This window comes from Kogia breviceps, chromosome 14 (assembly GCF_026419965.1).
Source record: "Kogia breviceps isolate mKogBre1 chromosome 14, mKogBre1 haplotype 1, whole genome shotgun sequence".
Lineage (NCBI taxonomy): Eukaryota > Metazoa > Chordata > Mammalia > Artiodactyla > Physeteridae > Kogia > Kogia breviceps.
In genome coordinates this window covers 69,574,506-69,599,460 of record NC_081323.1, presented here as the reverse complement: position 1 = coordinate 69,599,460, position 24,955 = coordinate 69,574,506, and the positions used below count along the sequence as shown (strand labels likewise).

At 47.6% G+C, this 24,955-nt stretch overlaps 1 protein-coding gene, 1 non-coding gene and 1 pseudogene across 5 annotated transcripts in view; 1 reads left to right on the top strand and 2 right to left on the bottom strand.

Moving 5' to 3' along the window:
- Window positions 1-642: 642 nt before the first annotated feature.
- SDR42E2 (short chain dehydrogenase/reductase family 42E, member 2) overlaps window positions 643-24,955 on the bottom strand; it is a 32,127-nt gene continuing 7,814 nt past the window's right edge. For 3 of the 4 annotated variants that reach the window (XM_067011778.1, XM_067011775.1, XM_067011776.1), the window contains 6 exons: window positions 21,863-21,945; window positions 19,648-19,785; window positions 19,074-19,139; window positions 17,689-17,752; window positions 16,041-16,114; window positions 11,958-13,201 (listed from right to left, as the gene is read on the bottom strand). In XM_067011778.1, coding sequence (XP_066867879.1) covers window positions 12,962-13,201; window positions 16,041-16,114; window positions 17,689-17,752; window positions 19,074-19,139; window positions 19,648-19,785; window positions 21,863-21,945 — 665 coding nt within the window. In that variant the 3' untranslated portion in view covers window positions 11,958-12,961. Of the gene's footprint in view, window positions 684-11,957; window positions 13,202-16,040; window positions 16,115-17,688; window positions 17,753-19,073; window positions 19,140-19,647; window positions 19,786-21,862; window positions 21,946-24,955 lie in introns of those variants that run through there. The other variant, XM_067011777.1, reaches the window with a different exon arrangement.
- LOC131740804 (large ribosomal subunit protein eL22 pseudogene) lies at window positions 5,547-5,925 on the bottom strand (annotated as a pseudogene).
- On the top strand, window positions 6,666-6,747 carry TRNAL-UAG (transfer RNA leucine (anticodon UAG)). Its single transcript has one exon. It is a non-coding gene; the product is annotated as a tRNA-Leu (tRNA).

The window sequence follows — 24,955 nt, the reverse complement described above, 5'->3', positions numbered from 1 at the left end:
ATGTCTAGCTGGGGCTGTTTAAATAGTTCGTGGTGGAGTTTGTGACCTAATCACTTACCTCTGCCCCAAAGAGTTCTTAGTCAAAGCCACCTTGGACTGGAATGGTGTATGTGACCAAGTTCTCCCATGGAACTGGAGGGAGGGCTGAGTGTCCAGGTGAGTCCCAGGCAAACACAGAGAAACAGGTGTGTGCGGGCAGGCCAGAGACAGACACGGTCATCAGGGTATGCATATGGGAATATATACATTTTTCCTAACAAGAGTGGACTCATCTATTTCTCCTTTCTACTCAACACTAGGTTGTAAACATGTTTCTGTGGTCAACGGCCACCTGTCATTTGTAATGCCTTCTTTGATGAGCCTTTTTGGGGTTTTGGTAAAAGCTGATATTTACAGGGCATTTATTTTGTGTCAGGTACTGTGGTAACTGCTTTACAGACATTATCTCTTTTAATTCTCATTACAACCCTCTTACTGTCCTCACTTCATACACAGAAAGGAGGCTGGTTAAGTGACTCTCCCAAGTTTACATAGTAAGTTGCAGAATTTGACCCAGGTCTAGGTATATACTGACCCCTTTAATGTCCTGTCTGTAAGCCTTGCCTCTTCAGTTTTTGTGGCCCCTAAAAATTCAGATCCCGTTGGGAGAGTGAAGTCCTTCAGCTTACCAGCTGCAATGGCCCCTGCAGGGAGAAGGTTCAAGTTTATGAGGTTTGGGGAGTGGGTGACATTCAGGCAGCATCTCATAAGGTGGTGAGGGGAATGAAAAAAAAAGAAATGGTCCTGAACCCCATCATTGAGTGTTTTAACTTTTTGGCCTCTGTACTACAAGTTTCAGAAAATATCAATACAAGATCTAGAAGATACAATCAGTTTGGTTTGAAGTATTGGCTCCTTTAGTCACCTTGAGAAAACTCCTCTGGCTTTTGGCAAAAAACAAAATTGCACCTGAAATTTTGACCGTGGGAAAGTTGGGCAAGGACAAAGAGTCTGATCTAGTCTGTCCAAGCCCAAAACCAGACAAAAAAAGAAAAAAGACTGTTCTACGTATAGCTCTGTGACCCTGCGCAAGTTATTTAGCTTCTCTTTTCCTCTTTAATCTCTTCTGTGCATGAGCATCTTGATTTGTCTTCAAGGAACCAGTCCACCCTATTCTCAGTTCATGAAAACTGCCCTCCACACTCTCCTGCTCTAAGATTGGACATATGATTAGACCTGGCCAATCAGCATATTCCATCCCTTTTGCCCCATTCATTGGTTCTGGGATGAGTATGTAACTCAAGCCAAGCCAATGAGATACTAATCTGGGTCTTTTATAGAAACCATTTATAAAGAGAATCTCTTGGAAGCAACCTAAATGTCTATCAGCAGATGAATGGATAAAGAAGATGTAGTATACATATATACATATATGTGTGTGTATGTGTGTGTATAATGGAATATTACTCAGCCATAAAAAATAATGAAATAACATCATTTGCAGCAATATGGATGGACCTAGAGATTATAATACTAAGTGAAGTAAGTCAGACAGAGAAAGACAAACATCATATGATATCACTTATATGTGGAATGTAAAAAAAAATGATAGAAATGAACTTATTTCCAAAACAAATATTCTCACAGACATAGAAAACAAACTTAAGGTTACCAAAGGGGAAAGGGGGGGAAGGGAAAAATTAGGAATTTGGGATTAAAAGATACACACTACTATATATAAAATAAATAAACAACAAGGACCTACTGTATAGCACACAGAACTATATTCAGCATCTTGTAATAACCTATAATGGAAAAGAATCAGAAAAATAATATATACATATATGTATATCTGAATCACTTTGTGTGCACTTTCTGTAACAGTTGTGTTAGTTTCAGGTGTGCAGCAAAGATATATATATATTTTCTCACCTTCTTTTCCATTATAATATTTACAAAATATAGAGAGCTCTTAGAACTCAAATAATAAAAAGATAACTCAATTTCAAAATGGGCTAAAGATTTGAACAGACAGTTCTCCAAAGAAGATATATAAATGGCCAATAAGCACATGAAAAGATACTCAACATTATTAGTCATTAGAAAAATGCAAATCAAAACTACATCCACTAGGATAGCTGTGATCAAAAGTCAGATAATAACAAGTATTGGCAAGGGTGTGGAGAAATTGGAACACTCATACACTGCAAGCAGGAATGGAAAATGGAAAACAGTTTGGTGGTTGCTCAAAAAATTAAACATGGGGTTACCATACAACCTAGCAATCCCACTCCTAGGTAGAAATGAAAACATGTCTGCACAAAAACATATGCACAAATATTCATAGCAGCATTATTCATAATGGGCAAAAGGTGAAAAAAAACCAAATATCCATCCACTGATAAATGGATAATTAAAGTGTATTATACCCATACAATGGAATATTACTCAGCAATAAAAAGGAATGAAGTACTGATAAATGCTAAAACATGGATAAACCTTAAAAACAGTATGCTAAGTGAAAGGAGCCAGACACAAAAGGCAACAGATTATATGATTTCAATTATATGAAATGTCCAGAATAGGGAAATCCTTAGAGACAGAAAGTAGATTAGTGGTGGCCCACAGCTAGGAAGGGAGTCTGGGAGGAATGAAGAGTGACTACTAAAGGTACGGTATTCCTTTTGGGGAGGATGAAGATATTCTAAAATTGATTGTGCGGAGGGCTGCACAATTCTGTGAAGATACTAAAAAACAATGAACTATACACTTTAAAGGGGTGTCTTGTATGGTATGTGAATTAAATCACGATAAAGCTGTTACCCTCAGAAAAGGGCTTCTGGTATCCTCACAGTGCTTCAGGGTGTGGCAGCAGAAGAGAGGTCACCAGGAATGGTGCTCTAGCCCAATCTAGGTATGTGGCTGCTCCCAGCTTCAAGGGATGGGTGTAATCCTTCCATGGGCTCAGGGAGGGTTGGAGAACTGCTCTAGACATCTATGCCATGGGAATGAAATGCTTCTCAAGCTCTAGCTGCTCGGATTCCCTGTCCACAGGAGGCCGTGTCCGAGGGAGTTTAAGGCAGTTTTAGGTTCACAGCAGAGTTGAGTGGAAGGTTTGGAGGTTTCCCATATCCTTCCTGCCTCCACACAAGAATAGCCTCCCCCATGATCAACATCTCCCACCAGAGCAGTGCATCTGTTGCAATTAACAAACCTACACTGACACATCATAATCACCTAGAGTCCACAGTTTATATTAAAGTTCACTCTTGGTGGTGTACATTCTGTGGGTTTGGTCTAACTTATAATAACATGCATCAACAGTTACAGTAACATACACAGCTGTCCCACTATCCTAAAAATCCTGTGTTTCAGCTATTCATCCCCTGCATCCCCCTCGATCCCTGGGAACCACAGTGGGATGTTTTTAAGCAGAAGCTTTAAAAAAAGTCCTTGTATGGGAATGCGTGTATATGTATAGCTGATTCATTTTGTTATAGAGCAGAAACTAACACACCATTGTAAAGCAATTATACTGCAATAAAGATGTTTAAAAAAATGTCCTTGAAAGTCCTCCTTGGCTCCTTGGTTCAGGAGGTCCAGGGCCTACTGGGCACAAAGCCATCACAGGGCCATTCAATGACCCACCTGTAGCTACAGAAGGACTCACAGAAGCAATGAAATGACCACTCTTCTGTCTTTTGGATAGTATCTTTCTTCCTTTCTCTTGCACAAGGCAAACCCCAGGATTAGGGTTGGGTATGTGTGGGCCTCTAGTTGCCCCTACGTCTGCATAGGGAAAGATCTGGAAGGATACAGCTAAACTGTTATCATTATAATGAGTTGTGGGATTCAGCTGTGAAGGACGAAGGTGGTGAGGAAGAGAACTTCCCTTTAACTTTATACAGAAGATTTGACATTTGAAAAAACAATTTACAATAAGCATGCATTACATTATATTTCAAATCTAAAAAGACAAAAAAGCACCTTCCTTTACCAAAGTGTTGACAGAGCTTAACTGGGTGGAGAAATTAAAGGTGATTTTATTCTCTTATTTGTGCTTTTCTTTCTTAGCTTGGAGTTTCAACAAGGAACATGTATTTATTATTTTAGCAAAAGTTATTTTTAACTGTTACTTAAAAAAAAAAAAGAAAGGAACAAAAACTAAACAGAGCCCAGTTGCCCTGGTTTCTGTAGCCTCCCCACCCTTGCCTGCCTGGGCCTAGGTTTTGCATAGGAACTGCCCTCCCAGCCTCGACCTTAAGGCATAAATCACAAGGAAAGCCGAGTCAGGACTACTGCGGAAGTCTGCAGGGAGACAGGCCTGCTCGCTGGAGCAGATGAGCTCATGGCCTTGCTTCCACTGGATTTTTGTTCTGGTGAAGCACCTCTGTCATGCAAGTTCTGAGCAGCTCTGCTTCTCCTGAAAGACCTGAGTTTTGCCCGATCTGGCCTAGTAGGTATTGGATAAACGTTTACTTGAATTAAATTATTAGAGACAGAGAGAGTTGGGAGGGGAAGGGTCACATTACAGAGTCCAAGCTCATACTTCTGGTCACATGACAGGCCAATAAATTGAGAGATGAGGTATTGGGGCAAGGAATAGCAACTTTATTTGGAAAGCCAGCAGACTGAGAAGGTGGTGGACTGGTGTCCCAAAGAAGCATCTTCCCCATGTTAGAACTCAGGCTTTTATATTAAAAGGGGAGGGGGTGTGGTTAGTTGTTGTAAACTTCTTGGTGCTGGAATCCTTTGTTCTGGCAGCTGTCCAGGTAGGTCAGGTCATGACGTTCCTGTAAACCTCCAACAAGACAAATGTTCTTTTCTGTTCTGCAACTTTTCCTCTCTATACGAATGGAAAAGTGTTAAGTTTAAGGGTCAGAGCCTTGAGAAGGGAGTATCCTGTGTGTTTCAGACTACAGGCAACAATCTTTCACAAAAGGTGCAGAGCCAGCATGACCAAGAACAGGCTACAGAGCACAAAGGTTAGAGCTAAAGGAATAGATTCACTATGGAGCAGGTTTGTTCTTCTCTGTTACAGTTGCTGTTAGCAAATGGTGCAACTACTGGAGAATGCTTCGAGTCATTTGTGGGGGAATGACTCAAAGAGATCTCCGCTTCCTTCTTGTGGCCACAGGGGGTGATCTTTCAGAAGAGCTGAATATAATTAATTCTGGTGGCAGAAAATGGAAGTTTGTTATGTATTTATTGATATGTATTTGCTCTGAATTTACTGCATTTTGTTTTTATTTTTATTTATTTATTTTTTTTGCGGTACACGTGCCTCTCACTGTTGTGGCCTCTCCCGTTGCGGAGCACAGGCTCCGGACGCGCAGTTTCAGCGGCCATGGCTCACGGGCTCAGCCGCTCCGCGGCATGTGGGATCTTCTCGGACCGGGGCCCGAACCCGCGTCCCCTGCATCGGCAGGCGGACTCAACCACTGCGCCACCAGGGAAGCCCTTATTTTATTTTATTTTATTTTATTTTACTTTTTACAAGGAAAACCACCATTTTGGTTCCCAAGTTTCATTCAAGAACTCAACAAAATATTCCAGATAATTGAGTTTTAATCATCTTCCTCCTCTTCTTCATCTTGATTAATCTGGAAGTAACGCAATTCGAAACTCTCTTTGCTGTTAGCAACTATGCGTAACCAATCACGCAGATTATTCTTCAAATATTTTTTGGTGAGGTATTTGGAATACCTTTTGGAAAAAGGCACCTCAGAGGTTACAGTAATCTTGCTTTTGCTTCTTTCGGTTGTTACAACCCCTCCACCAAGATTCCCAGCTTTTCCATTCACTTTGATTCTCTCCTGAAGAAACTGCTCAAAATTGGCAGCATCTATGATTCCATCTTCTATAGGGTGGGTACAGTCAAGGGTAAACTTCGGGACCTGCTTTTATTTTGCTCCCCTTCGCCACAAACTTTTTCACGGGGGCCATGGAGGCAGCAAAGGCAGAAAAGGCTACTGCATTTTAAAACACACTGAAATAGTCTACATAGACGAACACTGGGTTTTGGGAGGCTAGGGAATGCTGGCTCTGCCTGCGGGTAGCTAACACAAGTTACTCTGACAATCTGAGCCTGTTTCCCCCTCTGTAAAAAGTAGGTAAGAGTGATGATTGAGGGAGCCTACACAAGGCAAGGATCTGTAAAAATGTTCAATGATTTTCCTCCCTGGACCCATGATTTTTACATCGCGGTGGCAGGGGCCGGCCATGGGGCCACCCGAGACTGCAGAGGTTCCCTGAAGTAGGGCTACAGAGTCCAAACAGGATGGCGACTCGGCCGGTTCCGCGCAAACCCGGGTTCCCGGCGGGACCCGCAGCCCAGCCAGGAGCAAGCGGCAGCGCGACACTGCCCCCGCGTGGCCGTAGGCAGTATGCCACGCTCGTGGAAAATCAAATGCAAACATACATGACGATTGAATATTAATATTAACAATTGGGAACTTTGTTTTCCTTTTTAATGCTGCGTCCCAACTGAACTTATTACTGCCGATTATAAGAGCACTTTGACTTCAAAGCCCAGGAGGAAGCCAGGGGTTAATATGCTGTAACTGGCGCGGTAAGCGTCAGGCTAATACCGGGCATGCGTAAACCGATGAGGGTGGGGCTTAGAGAACGTGAAGAGCCGCGTCACTAGACTAATATAGTATGAATGGAAGAAATTGAAAGCGGGCGGTAGCGTGGCCGAGTGGTCTAAGGCGCTGGATTTAGGCTCCAGTCATTTCGATGGCGTGGGTTCGAATCCCACCGCTGCCACACCTCAAGGGGTCTTACTTTTCCATCCTTCAACTTATATATCCTCTCTCAATTTCTCTTCACTTTTTCTGCCCTCTGACGCTTTTTTTCCCCACAGTAGAAAATCCTCAGAGGGATCCTTCATTTCATTCACTTTCTCCTTATACAGGAATTTAAACGTGTAAAAGTTATTTCTTCCAGTTCAGCCTTTTTTTTTTTTTAATGGAATGGGGGAAGGGAGGGGAAAAGAAGGAAACTGCAGGACAAGCCACCTCACTCCCTAGCCTAGTACACAAACCCACCAATACCGCTACGTTAAAAAACGGAAACAAAAACGTCTCCCTATTTCCATGGGAAAGCATCCTGAGATACCTTGAAAAGCTCTCAACAGTCTGCCTGCACCTTTAATTTAATGCTTCAAGGCCTGAGGCCACCGGGAGTGGGCCCCTTTACCTCCCAAGGACAAAGATTAGGTGGAGGTGATTTTAATCAAGACGTCAGTTAGGAAGGGTCCCTTTCTGGCCCACTCTATGTCAGCAAAGAGCTCAGGCTGACTCCATAAATCACTGTTGGTAGAAACTGTGTCAGGTGCCTTTATGGAGGGTCTGGGGTATCAGGAGCCCTGCCCCCCACCCAGGTGTATCAGCCTTGAGGTCCCAGCTTCATTGATCCACTTCCTGCTTGGTTTTCCGTGCTTGTTTATTTACTTATTCAACAACCATTTATGAAGGGCCTACTATGTGCCAGAAATCAAGATCAACCTGAGGCTACCGAGCAAAACAGCAGACAGGTCTTGGCCCTCATAGAGTTCACAGCCACTGTAATTTCTTTAATTATACCTGTGAGGAGTGTCATGAAGAATGCGGAAGCTGACCCAGGGACAATGGAACAAGTGACATTTAGCTTGGACTTGAAATTGAGATACTAGCTAGTGAAGGTGGGAGTTCCAGGAAGAGGGAACAGCATGTGGAATATCCTAGAGGCAAAGGAGAGCCTGGTGAGTCTGAGATGCTGGCAAGGTAATTCAGGGCAGCTGGACAGAAAGCAGCTGGACAAATGGCTAGAGATGAGACTGAAGTGTTAGGCAAGGAAGGCCATGAATGCCAAGCTGAGGCTTTGAACTTGGCCGTGAGGGCATGGGAAACCATTGAAAGGTTTTAAGCCGGAGGGTGGCATGTTTCAATTTTGGATGTTCCCTTTGGCAGTAGGAATAGGAGGTTCCATTCAAAGCCTACTGTAGTTGTCTAGGAGAAAGGAGAGTGGCTTGTACCATGGTTGTGACAGTGTGTTGGACAGGGAGACATTTTGGAGGTGGATCTCACAGAACTCAATGACGAAGACATGAAAAAGAAGAACACATCGAAAGTGATGACCAGGTTTGGGGCTTGAGCCACTGGATGGCTGACAGTGCCTCTTGTCTCCCTAGGAGGGAACACAGGATGAAGAGGACGTTTGTGGAAAAGATGATTTCACTTTGATCCACATTGAGTTTGAGATTTAGGACATGGGGTTGAGTAGATTGGACATAGAAGTCTGGATGCCAAGAGAACACTCTGAGCAATTGATACAGATTTGGGAGGCATTGGAGACTGAGGTCATGGGAATGGATGAACTTGCCCAGGAAGAGCATGCAGAGGAAGTAGAGGGGCCAATATGGAGTCCTGAGGACCATCATCCAAAAGGGAATGCAATGGAAAAGAAGCCAGTGAAGGAGATAAAGAAGGACTGGTCAGGGCTTCCCTGGTGGCGCAGTGGTTGAGAGTCCGCCTGCGGATGCAGGGGATAAGGGTTCGTGCCCCGGTCCAGGAAGATCCCACATGCCGTGGAGCGGCTGGACCCGTGAGCTATGGCCGCTGAGCCTGCACATCCGGAGCCTGTGCTCCGCAACGGGAGAGGCCACAACAGTGAGAGGCCCGCGTGCCGCAAAAAAAAAAAAAAAAAAAGAAGGACTGGTCAGAGACACAAATGGAAGACAGGTGTGTTGTTAAGAAGATTATGGCAAGGAGGGAGTAGCCAACTATGTTGAAGAGACTTGGCAAAAAAAAGACTGAAAAATACTCTTTGGTTTTATGATTTATGGACAAGGTCATTGATGACCTTAAAGCCATTTTGGTGTGAGTTGAAGAGAAGAAATGGAAACATAAGTGTGGACATCTCATCACGAAATTGGATGAGTGATGGTAGCAGTAGCGGGAGGGGGAATGGGGAGTCAAGAGAAATATTTTTAAGATGAGAGAGACAGGATGATGTTTTAGACGCCTGGCACTGGGTCTACAAAGGGGAATAGCTTCATCACCCATAATGGAAAGTTTATGAATTCGCCTTACTGGTCCATTCTTATTGGCTGTTTCACCTTGAGCTGCCCACAGTAATGACTCTGTTTTCTGCGTTTATAATGCTTCTGCTTAGTGTCTCCAAGAAAGCTAGGACCTCTTCCTACTTGCTGTCTCAAAGTTAGAACACTCCCTAACACTACACACAAAAATAAACTCAAAACGGATTAAAGACCTAATATATTTGTAAGGCCGCATACTATAAAGCCCTTAGAGGAAAACATAGGCAGAACACTCTCTGACATAAATTGCAGCAAGATCTTTTTTAATCCACCTCCTAATGAAAATAAAAATAAAAATAAACAAATGGGAACTAATTAAACTTAAAAAGATCTTGCACAGCAAAGGAAACCATAAACAAGACGAAAAGATAACCTACAGAATGGGAGAAAATAGTTGCAAACAAAACAACTGACAAGGGATTAATCTCCAAAATATAAAAACAGCTCACAGAGCTCAATATCAAAAAAACAAACAGCCCAGTCAAAAAATGGGCAGAAGATCTACATAGACGTTTCTCCAAAGAAGACATACAGATGGCCAAAAAGCACATGAAAAGTTGCTTAACATCATTAATTATCAGAGAAATGCAAATCACAACTACAATGAGCTATCACCTCACACCAGCCAGAATGGCCATCATCAAAAAATCGACAAACAATGAATGCTGGAGAGGGTGTGGAGAAAAGGGAACCCTCCTGCACTGTTGGTGGGAATGTAAATTGGTACAACCACTATGGAGAACAGTATGGAGGTTCCTTAAAAAACTAAAAATAGAACTACCATATGATCCAGCAATCTCACTCCTGGGCAAACATCCAGAGAAAACCATAATTTGAAAAGATACATGCACCCCAATGTTCATTGCAGCACAATTTACAATAGCCAGGATATGGAAGCAACCTAAATGTCCACAGACAGAGGAATGGATAAAGAAGATATGGTACATATATGCAATGGAATATTACTCAGTCATAAAAAAGAATGAAATAATGCCATTTGCAGCAACATGGATAGACCTAGAGATTGTCATACTGAGTGATGTAAGTCAGACAAAGACAAATATCATATGCTATCACTAATATGTGGAATCTAAAAAATGTACACATGAACTTATTTACAAAACAGAAATAGAGTCACGGATGTAGAAAACAAACTTATGGTTACCAGGAGGGAAAGGGTGGGGATAAATTGGGAGATTGGGGTTGACATATACACACTATTATATATAAAATAGATAACTAATAAGGACCTGTGTATAGCACAGGCAACTACTCAATACTCTGTAATGACCTATATACGAAAAGAATCTAAAAACGCATGGATATATGTATATGTATAACTGATTCACTTTGCTGTACACCTGAAACTAACACAACACTGTAAATCAACTATTTCCAATAAAAATTTAAAATAAAATATCTATGAGAAGGTATACAGGAAAAAAAAAAAAAGAACCTCACGGAGGGTGGGTTATCTGGGCAGCCTCTAAAACCCTCATGGGCACTTGGTTCCTCTGTTGGGTGGAAATGCCACCTCCTTTCCCACTGGGTAAAGACACTTGAGAGGAAGGAAGCTTTCTGGCATAGTGACCCATGCTGTCCCCATGCCCAGGGTTTAGAAGTCTACTTTCAGGGGAAGAGATGATTTAGAGAAATCCAGAAAACAAAGAAATTGGTTTTGCTTTTGGGTTTCACAAGCTGAGGTTCGGCAGTAGACAAAAGATCTAGAAGATTATGTGAACAGTGAAAACCTGTTTTCCCTGCCCTAAGGACAGATTTCTCAGGATTGGTAGAGGAAGTCAGAGGAGAAGGTGAGTTTACATGCAAGCATGTTACTGAGAAGAAAGCAAGCCCCAAATGGCCTGAGGTTTGTGGATCTGAGACTGAGAAAGACCCCAGAGCTCAACCCAAGCCCTGACGTGGTTAAGGTGCAGAAAAGCAGAAATAACCATGTGTCATGGGCAGGTCCTCCAAATTACCCCACCTGTAGAGAAGTGACCCCCCACCCTCCTCTACTCTCTGAAGTTAGGCAACCCCAGTTTCCTTATTTATAAAATAAGAATAATAAGCCCTATGTAAGGGTGGGCCTGAGAATTAAGTAAGAGCATACAGGTGAAAGCTCTTTCAAATTGTCAAGCATTAAACATAAAGGATAAAGCATAAACAAAGCATAAAGGATTATTATTGAGCTTTTAAAAATTATATACACACATGCAAATTCAACATAGCAAACAGGAGCACACATTTTTGAACTGCTTCACAAACTTTCTTAATTGTTCAGCAGAGGACATACTGCTGATGCCCACACCGGGCGATGGCCATGTTGGCCCTAACTAACACTTTGCTCCTCCCCGTCACAGATTTCTTTAGGCTTGTGATGGTTTTCTTCTCTGCTAGGATCCATAGTTTTATCAGCCAATTCCACGTGTGCATATTATGATATATACACAGACATATTTACACACTAATATTTGGGTATTCACAATTGATACCAAGATGATAGGGAGGCGCTGTTTCTGTGGAGAGCAGCGCTGGATTAAGAAATTTTGTGGTTTAAACATTATAGATTATGGTGATCACTACTGGCTCCCTCATTAACAAATTGAAGCAATAGTAAAACAAAAAATATGACCAACTAATTTCTAATAATTCCCATTATACTATATTGGTACTTTTTAGAGAGATCCAATTTTTTAAAGGGTTTTTTTTTTTAGATTTAATTGACATGTAACATTACATTAGTTTCAGCTGTACAACATAATTATTTGCCATATGTATATATTGTGAAATGATCACAATGTTTAGTTAAATTCCATCACCACACAGAGTTCCAATTATTTTTCTTGTGATGAAAACTTAAGATCTACTCTCAGCAACTTTCATTTATACAACACTGTATTATTAGCTATAGTTACCAGGCTGTACATTTCACCGCCATAATTTATTTACTTTGTAACTAACTGGAAGTTTGACCACCCTAAAAAAAATTTTTTTTTTTCCTTTTTTGATGTCCCTTCTGGTATTGAAGTCTGTGCTTACTGGGTCATCCCCAGACTCATGCACCGGAAACCCAAAAAGGCCAAGTTGGGCTGGACAGAAGCCTGGGTCTCAGGTGTCCTTCCAACCCTGGCTATCAACACACAGGCAGACCTGCATTAGTGAGCGAACCCAAAACATACGCGTAGCAGCTGATCAAACTCAGTGCTCCTAGAAGGGGTCTAATCCAAGATCCCGAGACGATCTCAAGACAAGCACAGAGAAGCTCGGGCAGCGAGGAGGGTCCGTGTCCCTAGAGAGGTAGCAGCAGCCAGCGAAAACTTGCAAACGTCAGCCCAGCCTGCACGAGCGGCTGCGGCTAGGCCCCTAGGAGTGGAGCCAGACGGGAGGGGATGGGGCTGAGGCTGACTCACAAACAGAAGAGAGGGACCGACCAAGAGAGATGAGCAAGTCTAGTTACCAAAGGAGAAACCAAGGCGAGGGCTCAGGCGTTCGGCTAGAGCCAGAAACGACGCGCACCAGAGCAGAGGAGAACGCGAGGGCGGGCCAGGCCTGGGCAGGGGCGGGGAGAAGGCCTGGAAGGCGGAGCAGGCTGTGAAGATAGGACCTTCTCGTAGGCATCCCGGCCAAGTCAGAGACAGACCAAGGCCGGAGGGAGGGGAAGGGGCGTGGCCAGGGCTCAAGAGGCGGGGCAGGGGCACGTCAAAACCCAGAGGGCGGGACAGGGGCGGGGTTAGAACGCCGGAATATCCAAGCGGAAGACCTGCTGGGCAGATCCAAGCCCAGAGGGTGGGGCAGGGACAAGCCCGGGACTCAAGGGAGCGCCCAAGTCCGGAGGGCGGAGCAGGGTCTGGTCCAAGTCCTGACGGCGAAGCAGGGGCAGGGACAGGCCGGCGACGATGGTCAGACGACGAACGGCCGCGGGCCTAGGAAGTGCAGGGCCAGCACGAGCAGGCCAAGGAGCAGCAGCAGCCCGAGCAGCAGCCGCAGGAGCGTCCGCGCTGTGGAGCCGCGGGTTCCCGTGCCCGTCGACTGCACGTATCGCTCCACGGCGTCCGCGAAGCTGAACTTGTCGGGCACGTAGCCAAGCTGAGCGCGGGCCTTAGCGATCTGGAAGGTGTGCGTCACGGCCACGCTGCGCACCTGCGGGGAGAGGCGGGGCAGCCGAGGGACGGAACTAGTGGGCGTGGGGAGCAACCTCTACCATGTTTCACTCGGATAAGAGAGGGTAGGGATTTCCCTTCCGTCGCACAGGGATTTAAAAGGACCTCTATGCTGGATCTTGCGTCTGCGACTCCCTCATCAGGGAGGACTTCCTGTCTCTCTTCCACCTCCATTTACCTCGAGGGGGCCGCCTCCAGGATACATTTTCTGCATCTCCCCACCCTACTGAACTCCTCAGTCCCCCAAAAGTAAAGGCCCCACCTCTTCACTCCCCTTCCCCGGCCCTAGCACGATGCCGGGGCTCAGGAGGCCCTTGATACATTCTGCCTGTGGCCTGAATGCAGCTATCCGGAAAACTGTCTCCAGGAAACATCCTTGACTTTTCAGCCCACAGCCCCAGATGGAGTCTGGGCAGGCAGGCTCCAGGGTACAAACTTCACGCCCTGGCTGATTAACTGAGCTTCCCTAAGAGAGGAATTCAAGTATGCATAAATGATTACTCTCTCCAGGGTTTGAAGCTGCGTTTCCTGATGCCAAATGGCCTGCGTCCCACAGGCTTCAAAGGTAGTGCTGATAAAAACAATTACTGAATAAGCACTCTGTGCCTGTCATGGGCTAAATTCTTTCTAGGCCATATCTCATTTAATCTTCTGAAGTGGTAATACCACCATCTCCTCTTTTGAAAATTGAAGATCAGAGAGGTTAAGTGACTTGACCAGGGTCACACAGAGGAGCCAAACTCTAGCCCATGCCCTTCCCTGCTATGCTAGGATTGAGAAGAAACCCTCCCACCTGACTCATTTCTTCGCCCTTTGTTCCTCAGCTGGACACTGGGAAGGAGTCCACTAGCTGCTTGATTCTGCCGTGGCCCTGAAACAGCCCCTGGGGTCAAGCCCCTGGTCTTGGATGCTTGTGTGAGGAGAGAGGGAGAGAGGCCAGTTCTTGTCCTTTTTTGCCTCAGCTAGTAAGTTGAGGGCTTTGGCGGGTACAGCTGTGAACTAGATAGGCAGGGTCCTGGGACACAGCGTTCTCAGATCTCAGGCTTAGATGTCACCTCCTTTGGGAAGCCTCCCTAACTTCCTCAGAATTGGCTTAGGTGCCCCTTCTGTGTACTCTGAAGTTCCTCATTATTTCCCCCAGTATAGCCCTTGCTGGGCTGTCTTCCCCTTTGGACTGTGAGCTCACCATTAAATGAGGTCATAATCTTTTTGCCCTTCCTAACTTAGCAAAGCATCAGGGACAATCAAATGAGAGAGTGGACTGGAAGGATTTTGCAAATAACACCAAACACCACTTGTTGCTTTACTGTTTACAATCTGCATTAAAACATCCTCTCTTTTAAACTGTATGTGCAAATAGAAAGCAAGGACTGTCTTGCCTCCACTCCTCAGCACAGTGCCTGGCATACATTAGGCGCTCAATAAATGTCAAATGAATGAAAAAAGGCTATGAAGTCAAACTAGAGGGCTAGTTGGTGTGTCATAGACTGACCAGAAGAGGGCGCCCGAGCTACAGTGCCCAGAAACTTCCCAGCTAACTAGGGATCCTTTGCCCCCGAGTTGAACAAGGAATCCAGGATTGGTACCTGGCTCCCCTCTCTCTCCACTCACCTGTGAGTGGAGAGAGAGGGGAGCCAGCTCCCTACCGGACCACAACTCAGCAGCACTTTGGCAGCTATTTTATGTGACTACGATTCCTGACATTTCACAAGCTAGTGGTTAAGCTTGAAATCATTTAGGTCTCCTCTGGGTTCAAATCTCGATGCTGCTACATAAGGGAATGGTCATGAGCAGGTTGTTTCACCCCCTCCCCCTCCCTCCGCTAGGTGTTTCATTTCCTTCTCTGTACATGGAGGTGATAATAACAGAATCCACAGTGTATAGTAGTTGTGAAGATTAAATGATATAAACACAGTGCCTGGCATTTCACACTCTATAGATGGTCCCTATTTTCATTATTCTTTCCTCTGCTAGTCCAGACGGTTCAAAAGAGAGACCATAGGGAACTGCTTTCTGTGGCCCATTCTCGATTCTCTGAGGTGGAGAGCACTGAGCTTGGAATGTGAAGCCAATTCCAGAATGGTGGGAGCTTGGACAAAGCACTTATTTCTCTAGTGCTCAGTTTCTCACCATTAAATGAGATCATAATCTTTTTGCCCCTCCTAACTTAACAAAGCATCAGGGACAATCAAATGAGAGAGTGGACTAGAAGAAATTTGCAAATAATACCAAACACCACTTGTTGCTTTACTGTTTACAACCTGCATTAAAACACCCTCTCTTTTAAACTGTATATACAAATAGAAAACTGCATCATCATTTGAGAACAGTGTTCTTAACACAGTAGGTACCTTAATATATACTTATTATTCAGTGAGTAGCAACTGTGAGCCTTGAATCAACAGGCTGTGTGTGTGTGTGTCTGTGCGTGTGTGTGTCTGTGCGTGTGTGTGTGTGTATTGATGGTTATTGGGAGTAGTGATATTCCAAAAAGTGAATTTCATGGAACCTGCCTTTGGGAGCCTCCAGTCTGGCTGGGAAGACAAACTGCTTATGAATGAAATGACAGTGATAAAGGATGGGCTTGGAGCTGTTGCCCTTCAGACCAAGAGAGCACAGCCTCAGCAAAAGCTCAGAGGTCGGAATGTTATACAGGAGCTGGCCCTAGATTTGAGCCCACATGGGAGGTTCTGAGACCTCAGACGAGCATCTGGTTACTACAGTGTCAAAAGGTGAGGGTTTGTGGCAGTGGAGAAGGGGCAGGAAGGCAAGTGAGGGGCACCAGGGCACAGGGGCTCCCCTCACAGCAGCCCACTTACCTCACTCCGGGTGAGCACTGGCGGGAGGCTGCAGATGGGCTTCAGGGCCAGGTGCAAATACTCCATCACCGTGGCTGTGTGGGGAGAGAGGGACCAGTGATCAGGCGGCCTGCTCGAGGCAAACTGCAGGGAGGTTCTCAGGGACAAGTCAGCTGGGGGCATTATTTGCTTTGCTCGGGGGAATCTTCACTTAGCCAACTTTTCCTGTCCTTGGATTCCTTTAAATCATCAGTTCTCCGCTCACCCTGGGGTGCCTTGTTTGGCTGTGAAATATGTCACAAGTTAAGTTGTTATTAATATTAAGACTGACATTTTAAAATAAATCTGAGCAGATTCAAAGTGATCTCTGCAATCATGTCTCTCTCACTCACTTCTATCCCAATATGCTCTCTTGAGTCAGGGAGAAAGAAGTTGGAACGGTGGTTCAACTCAACCTGGGCTGCACTTGGGACCACTTTTTAAAAAGTTCCGTCTTCCCCCACCCCCTTGCTTCCTGCGGATGCTGAGGTCATTGGTCTGGGGGTGTGGCTGAGGCATTCCTACATTTTAAAAGCTCCCAGGTGATTCTACTATGCAGCCAAAGTTAAGAAGCACTGAGTTTGCAGTCAGCTCACTGGGAATTTATAGACAGTCCTCCAAAACTGCCAGAACCTGCGGTTGAACTTTTCTCAGCTGGGGGTCAAGGAGTGTCAATCTTGGTGGTGATGCTGTGCAGGGGAAGTCATCCTGTGTGAGCTCCCTGGGGGACAAAAATGTGCAAACCCCTGCTTTAAATGGCAGGCAGCCCAATGCCGTTTTTTTTTTTTTTTTTTGGCTGCTCTGTGCAGCACGTGGGATCTTAGTTCCCAAACCAGGGATCGATCCCACATCCTCTGCATTGGAAATGCAGAGTGTTAACCACCGGACCACCAGGGAAGTCCCCCAATGCATTTAAAGTGCAAGAGATCCAGCTGAGGTTTTCCAGGAACACAGCGACTTGAGGGCCACCTGCCCCCCTCGGGCTGATCACTCCAAGCCTGAAGCCTGTGCTCATTCCAGCTGGAAGGAGGCCAGCATAGGGAAGGTGGGGCGTGAGAGCAGAGACTGACCTTCAGGGTGAGGAGGAGAATCTAGGGTCAAACAGAACCCTCACATGTCTAAAAGCAGCCTTAACTCCAGGGCGACCTTGGGGGATGGGGCAGCCCCAGGGCTCCCCCTCCTCCACCTGGCATAGCGCATTCCAGCACAGGCGGCAGGACTGGGCGTGGGCTTCGGGGTCAGCCGAGCCCAGTGTGAATTCTGCCTCTCCCACTTTCCCACTGGGGCACCATGGGCAGGTTGCTAACCTCTCAGAGCCTCAGTTGCCTCATCTTTACAATGGGCCTAACCACACCCACCTTGCAAGTAGGATAGGGTTAAACCGGGCCAGGACTAGGGTGAGGGGAGTGAGGTGCCTCGAGTGCAAAATTTAAGGAGGCACTTGCTCTCAGGGCTGGGCAAGTGCAGATGGGGCTTGGAGCATTTGACTCCCGAGAGTAAGGGTTTCCTTAAATTTTGTGCTCTCAGTGCCCCACTCGCCTCAGCCAGGTCCTGGCTCTGGGTTTAAAATGAGGTAATGCATGTACATCTGGCACATAGAGGGTTTTCACATACACACTCCTTTCCTCACCTGACAGGTAAACCCAGGAAGTAGGAACCTGGATCCAGGGCTTGCTGTACCCCAGCTTCTCAAACTGCAAGGAAACATGGCTTGAGGTGAGAACAGATCCTTGGAGGGCTGGTATTAAATTTTTTTAAAAAAAGCATACATGTGGAGGGTGGTGGGAGAAGCATGAAGAGGTGGGCTGGCATAGGATGAACTGAGGTCTTGTATGAAAACTCTCCAGGTCAAAAAGACAGATAATAACAAGTGTTGACAGGATGTGAAGAAACTGGAACCCTCTTACACTGCTGGTGGGAATGTAAAATAGTGCAGCCATTTTGGAAAACAGTCTGGCAGTACCTCAAAAGGGTAAACATAGAGTTACTGTATGATCCAGCAATTCCACTCCTAGGTATATACCCAACAGAAATGAGAAAATATGTCCACACAACTAATGTTCATACAGCATTACTGATAACAGCCCCAAAATGGAAAACCCAAATTTCTATCAATTGATGAATGGGTTAACAAAATGTGGCACAGCGATTGAATGAAATATCTTTTGGGCAATAAAAAAGAATGAAGTACTTATATGACACATCCACAACATGGATGGACCTTGAAAACATGCTAAATGAAAGACACTTAACACAAAGCCCACATTCCATTCATAGGAAATGTCCAGAACAGGCAAATCTACAGAAGCAGGAAGTAGCTTAGTGGTTGTCTATGGCTAGGGGTGGGGTGGGGTGAGAGGTAAATAGAAGTGACCGCTAAAAGGTATGGGGGAGGTTCTTCTCTGGGAAGGTGACGAAATGTTCTAAAATGTGTTTTGCTGATGGTCGCACAACTCATACGAAAAACCATCGACTTGTATGCTTTCAATAGGTGAACTGTATGGTCTATAAATTATATCTCAATAAAGCTGTTAAAAGTTGACATGCAAAGGGCCTGAATGCCTCCAGGATGTATCCTCCAGCGCGGGGTTTCTGCTCTACCCCTTCCAGGAGTCTGTAGGCTGCTGGGAGAGGAGGCCAGGACTCTCAGAGGGGCTGCAGCATAGGGGCCCGAGGGCCAACACCTCCCTTTGTGCTTTGCCTACCTTCTACTTACCTCTTTCAGGGCCTCACCCATAGTACGGGGGCCACAAGCAAATTCCCACAGGGCAGGACATCGACATAAATCAGGAAGTGGGCTGGGAGGGACTATGGCAAACTGGGGGAGCTCACAGCCCCCCAAAGGGGCAGCCACCACCCAGCTCCAGCCAGTTCCAGTGTTGCCCAGTGGACACTGTTGCCAGAGCTGGTCTTTAATGTGAAATCCTCCTACTTTTTTGGAAAAGGTGACAGGGAAAGAAGACATGGGGATCCCTGAATTCGCACTTGGGATGGGGGCGGTGTCCGGGCACCTACCAGTGGGGCCATCCACTCGAAGAGGTTGACGCTTTCCCCGTCATTGATGTAGTACGCCTGCCCACTCTGAGGGGAACACGCGGGGAGGGGGACGGTCAGGCACATACCTGCTGCCTGACCCCACCCTCTCCGATGGCTCCCAGCAGCTGCCCCAACTCCCCACTTCTCCTGAGCAGCCCTGGAGACGGACCTGAACAAGTCCCTTTGAGTTCCGGGGCTGCCAACTGACTAGCTGTATGACCTCAGTGGAGTCACTTAACCTCTCTGTACCTCAGTTTCTTCATCTGAGAAATGGGAGCATAATAATGGCATCTCCCCCTTGGGCAACAGCCCAAGGTAAAGGTGCAGGTGAAAACGCTTAGCATTCGGTGACTGTAATTCCAGGCTCAACAACACCTACCTCGCAGGGTCATTTCAAGGAGCTAATGATGCTCTAAAAGGCCACTCTCCGCCCACCCCATCGGGCAGCTTGAATCGGGGAGCTATGTCGTGTGTGAGCCAGGAATCCCCGAGGGATGGGGGACCCGCCTGCAGCCCGAGGAGTAAGGTCGGGGGAGCACTGCAGGAGACTCACGGCCACGTAGCCCTTGGCGGCGGTGAGGGCCTCGGCTGCTAGCACGTGTGCCTGCACCAGATTGCACACGTGAACCCAGTTCATCCTCGTCCTGCGGTCCCCAAATCGGAACATGAACAGTCTCTTCTTGATGTGGCTCTGGTGGTGGGGGGGAGAGGGTGAGAAACACAGACCGAGCCTGGAGTGGCTTTAAATTCCATCTACATGCAGAAGGCTCCCAGGCCAGACTCCTCTGTCCCAGCCCCACACGTCTTCCAGAAGTCTCCACTTGGCTGCCCGATAGACAAGGCAGACTTATCCTGTCCTGTAAGTGCCTGATCCCCATTTGGCCGCCCCCCAACCCTCAGCCCACAGCACCCAGGGCTCAGGCCTAAGGCCTGCAGCCAGCTTTGGCTGTCCCCTCCCTCCCTCCCTCTCCACACCCAACTGTCTGCAAACCCAGTCGTCTCTGCCATTACAATCTGTCCAGAATTCGGCCACTCCTCACAGGACTGACTTCCGCCCTCATCTCTCACCTGGACACTGAAACAGCCTCCTAACTGGTCCCCTGCTTCCACCCCCAGCCGCTGTCGCTTGTTCTCTGTGCAGCTGGAGGATCCGTTTTTTTTTTTTTTTTTGGTACACGGGCCTCTCACTGCTGTGGCCCCTCCCATTGCGGAGCACAGGCTCCGGACGCGCAGGCTCAGCGGCCATGGCTCACGGGCCCAGCCACTCCGCGGCATGTGGGATCTTCCCGGACTGGGGCACGAACCCGTGTCCCCTGCATCAGCAGGCGGACTCTCAACCACTGCGCCACCAGGGAAGCCCCCTGTTATGCTTTAACGTCGGACTGTTGGCCCTGAGCAGCCTGTTTGTTCCTGCCCAGTCGTCCTTGTGTGTGTGTGGTACGCGGGCCTCTCACTGCTGTGGCCCCTCCCATTGCGGAGCACAGGCTCCGGATGCGCAGGCTCAGCGGCCATGGCTCACGGGCCCAGCCGCTCCGCGGCATGTGGGATCTTCCTGGACCGGGGCACGAACCCGCGTCCCCTGAATTGGCAGGCGGACCCTCAACCACTCGCCACCAGGGAAGCCCTGCGGGATCCTTTTGAATCCTAAGTCAGATCGTGTCTCTTCTGCTCAGAAACTTCCGGGCACCCATCCCACCAGGTCAGGTGGCAGAGGAGGCCCTTTCGCTGTGGCCCCAGCCACTCTCTGACATGTCTCCCACAGACCCTCTTGCTCAGTCTGCACGAGCTACTCGGCCTGGAACGTGCCAGCAGGTCCCCACCTCAGGGCTTTGGACTAGCAGTTCCCTCTGTCTGGAAGGCTCTTTCTCCAGATAGCTGTGTGATGCACCTGGTCACCTCCTCAAGTTGCTCAATATCCCTGCTTGAAGAGGCTCCCCGACTGCTGGCACCCACAGCTTCCCCCAACCCCACTCCACTTTTCCTCTTTCTCCATAGTCCCTGGCACCTTCAAACATTCCTTGTATTATATCATGTTTATTCTCTCTCTCTCCTCCTGTAAGAATATAAACCCCACAGGGGCGGGAATCATCTGTTTTGTTCACTGACCTGTCCCCAAACCTGGAACAGTTTTTCATTTCCAGCTTTGTGCCCAAGCTGTTTCCTCTCTTTGGACCACTTTCTCTCTACCAACCCATTTCCTTGGTTATCTCCTTCTGTATCCAAACAGCACAGCCATCACTTCCTCCAGGAAGCCCTCCTGGACCTCCCCTGCCAGGCCCTCTCTGCTGTGCTCCCATCGTCTCCCTCTCACCTCTACACAGCCCTTACCACCCTGAATCTGTGACTATGGAGTCTGTCTCCCTGACTAGGCTGTGAGAAATTTGAGGACAGGATCTAGAGCCCCTTGTAGCTATATCCCTGGCAACCTGCCTTCTCTGAAGACAGGTTTTCTGCGTGAAAAGCCTGGTACTGGCAGCATGAGATGAGCCATCTGGCCCTCAGGGAGCTCACGTCTGAGCAGGGCAACAGTTTCCTCTGCTTCTTTGGGGTCATAGCTCCATGTCTCCTCTACCGGTACCCAGGCCTGGCTGATACACCCTGAGAGCTCTGTTCCTGGTGGGCCTAATGGGGGCAGGACTTCTCCCAGAACTGAGGGTCCCCCGCTCGGGACACTGCCCTAAGACTGACACGGTGACCGTGGGTCCCCATTCACACACATATCAGCCAGGCTCCTCCTGTGCCTCCGACCTGGGGCTGGGACAACATACCGCCACGCGGGGCAGGTGCCTCTGCTCTTCGGGGCCGTAGATCCCTGGGGGCCGGAGCACACATGTCCGCAGAGCGCCTCCTCCTACAACACAGGGGAGGGTAGTCAGGGACCTGGGGAGGGGCGGATGAGCAGGGAAAGGGACAGAAAGGCTGTCCGCATCTCCTGGTTCTTACCCGGAAAGGTTAGTGGGGAAGGCAGGGCCTTGGGGTTTCCTCATTCAATTAATTATTCTCTCAGTCGATCAGTCAGTCATTCAACAAACACTGTTCAGAACCATCCCCCACCTCCACCCCCCTCAGCACTGGGCCCTGGGATGGATGCTGTGAAGAATCCAAGGATGACCAAGAAATGGTACCTGCCCTCACAGTGCTCTCAGGCCAGTAACAGAGGCAAGACCTAGATGCAGGTATCTGCATGGCCCGTGAGAGTCTAACCAGCACTTGACAGACATGATCTCCTTGGACTCCCAGAGTCCTACTGTGTCCATTGTACAGATGCGCACAGACCCACACGTCCTCATGCCAACAGCTATAGTTCTTTCCTTTTTCTGGTCATCAGTTAGATAAGGATCATGATGGCTCTCAGAGAGGTCCTACTATGTGCCTGGTGCTCTGGTAAGCCTGGAATTTTTTCCCTCAAAGCAACCCTATGAGGTGGGAGCTGTTATTATTCCTGTTTTATGGATAAAAGAACCAAGGCTCAGAGAAGGGATGTGATTTGCCTAAGGGCACAGAGCTCAGCCTCGTGGAGCTGAGATGGGGACCAAAGTCCAGGCACTTTCCACTAATACCTCTGGTGACACAGTACTAACAAATAGGCCCTCAGCTCTCTCACCTGGGTCTCCTCACCTGGAAAATGGGTGCTTTGTAACTGGTGGTAGCAGTTATACTTTCCAGACAACCAATGGAGAAATGAAAAGACTAGAGCCATCAGCATGAGAGCTGGGGGCCTGTTTCCCTAACTCTCACTGCTCTGTGCCAGCAGAGTCCCCAGACCAAGACAAAGCCTGGTCCAGGGCTTCCCAAATTCTCTGCTGAGGGGCCCCCACTGGTGGGAGTGGGAGCATGTCTCCCCAGGGGAAGTCTGGGGGTACAGCCTGAAGGGCTGCTCCAAACATAATCCTTTTAAGTCTTAAGAAAACCTACAGATTTTTCAATTTATTCTCATAATTCATCTGTGTTTAAGATTAAAATTTTTAAAAATTACTATTTGTAAATTATTTGATCCCCAACCCCAACTCCTTAACTGAGATGGAGCCTCCTGGAAGATGTTCCACTCCTCCAAGGCTCAGGTTTCCCAAGTGGCTGTGCCTCCAGTTTGGGGAGCCTAGTGTATGCCATCCTCTGGGACCGGAAGCCCACCTTCCTTGGGTGGCCCCTTCCCCTTTGCACCAGGTCTAGCAGGGACTGTCAGTCTAGATGCACCTCTCTTCCCTGAGATGGCAGCCACGGGACCCAGGCTGGGCCAATGCCATGTTCTCACCCAGGAATGTGACTCTGTGCAACACTGACACGGGATCGAAAAATCATAGGAGTGGGTTCACACTGAGAGACTGATCACCAGCTCCTGTCTCCCAGGTCCCTGGAACTGCCCTGACCCTGTCCTTTCTAAGCCCTGGTGGTCATTTTTCTGGAATATATTTTCCAGAAGCTATCCCAGTATAAATTCCATTTTCTCCATAAATTAGCCAGGGTCAGTGTCTCCGGGTCATAGCCAAACACCCTGACTGCTCCCCCTCCAAAACCCTCACTTTACAATGAGGCCCAGTGTATTGGGTTGAACAGTGGCCCCCCAAAAGATATGTCGGTGTCCTGGAACCTGTGGATGCTACTTTATCTGGAAAAGGGGTCTTTGAGGATGTAATTAAGGACCTAAAAATGAGATGATCCTGGATTATCTGGGCGAGCTCCAAATCCAGTGTCAGGTATCCTTATAAGAAACTCACAGAGAAGAGGCAGATGGAGAAGAGAAGAGGCCATGTGAAGGCAGAGGAGGAGACTGGAGCGACGCAGCCACACACCAAAGAAGGACCCCAAGCTTCTGGCGCCACCAGAAGCCGGAAGAGTCAAGGAAAGATTCTCCCCTCGCACTTTTGGAGGGAACGCAGCCCCAATGACACTTTGATTTCAGACATCTGACTGTGAACTGTGGGAACTGCGAGAGAAGAAATTTCTGCTGTTTTAAGCCACCAGGTTTGTGGCAATTTGTGCCAGTGGCCCCAGGACACTAATACACCCAGAGACAGGAGGACACAACGCATTCGCATGGAGCTGGGGTCTGCGCGCCTCAGGACTCTGCTACAGGGACCAGCGCGCCCCATGCCAGGTTAGAGGCAGAGTCTCAGGGACCAGCTTGGGTAGTAGGGACTGGAAATCACCCAGGGCGATCGTGGCTGGACTCCTGCAAGGCAGGTATCAGGTGAGCTTTTCTGTAAACAGCCTGCAGCTAATTTTAAACTCTGGGTCACCTGGGCATGGTGGGGGGGAGGTTGGTTGGGCTACAGCTGACACTGGCCAGCGGGGCACTGGGTGCCACGTCACAGAGGGACTGCGCCCAGGGTATCCATGACTCTCCTGACCATGGAAAGCTGGGGATGCTTGTATAAATAATTCTCAGCCAGAGGATTAGGTGTCTGGCTTGTAGGCTGCTGGTACAGCCAGGGGAGGCCCTGGTAGAGAAGAGAATTCAACTGCAGAGGGTCAAACTCCTGGGAAACACAGATGGATGTTCCCACTGGGATAAGGGGTTGAGGCTTGACAGGCCCAGGGTAAGAGGGTGAGGTGGGGAGGCTTTTAGGGAAAAGAGTTCATGCTCAGAGACTTACTCAGCCATAGCTACAGTGGATCACAATGGTTAAGCCCCAGGCTCTGGTTTTAGACTCCCCTAGGGGGAGAGGGGGTTTTCAAATCCCACCTCTGCCACCTAAGAGCTATGTGACCTTGAGCTAAGTCAGTTAACCTCTTAGCCTCAGTTTTCTCTCCTGTAAAATTGGGGATTATAATTTCAAACAACATTCGCTCTCCGAATCCACTTGGCTCCTGAGTTTAGACAATGAGGGAAACCAGGTTTTCTGTTTCTTTTTAGTTTCTGA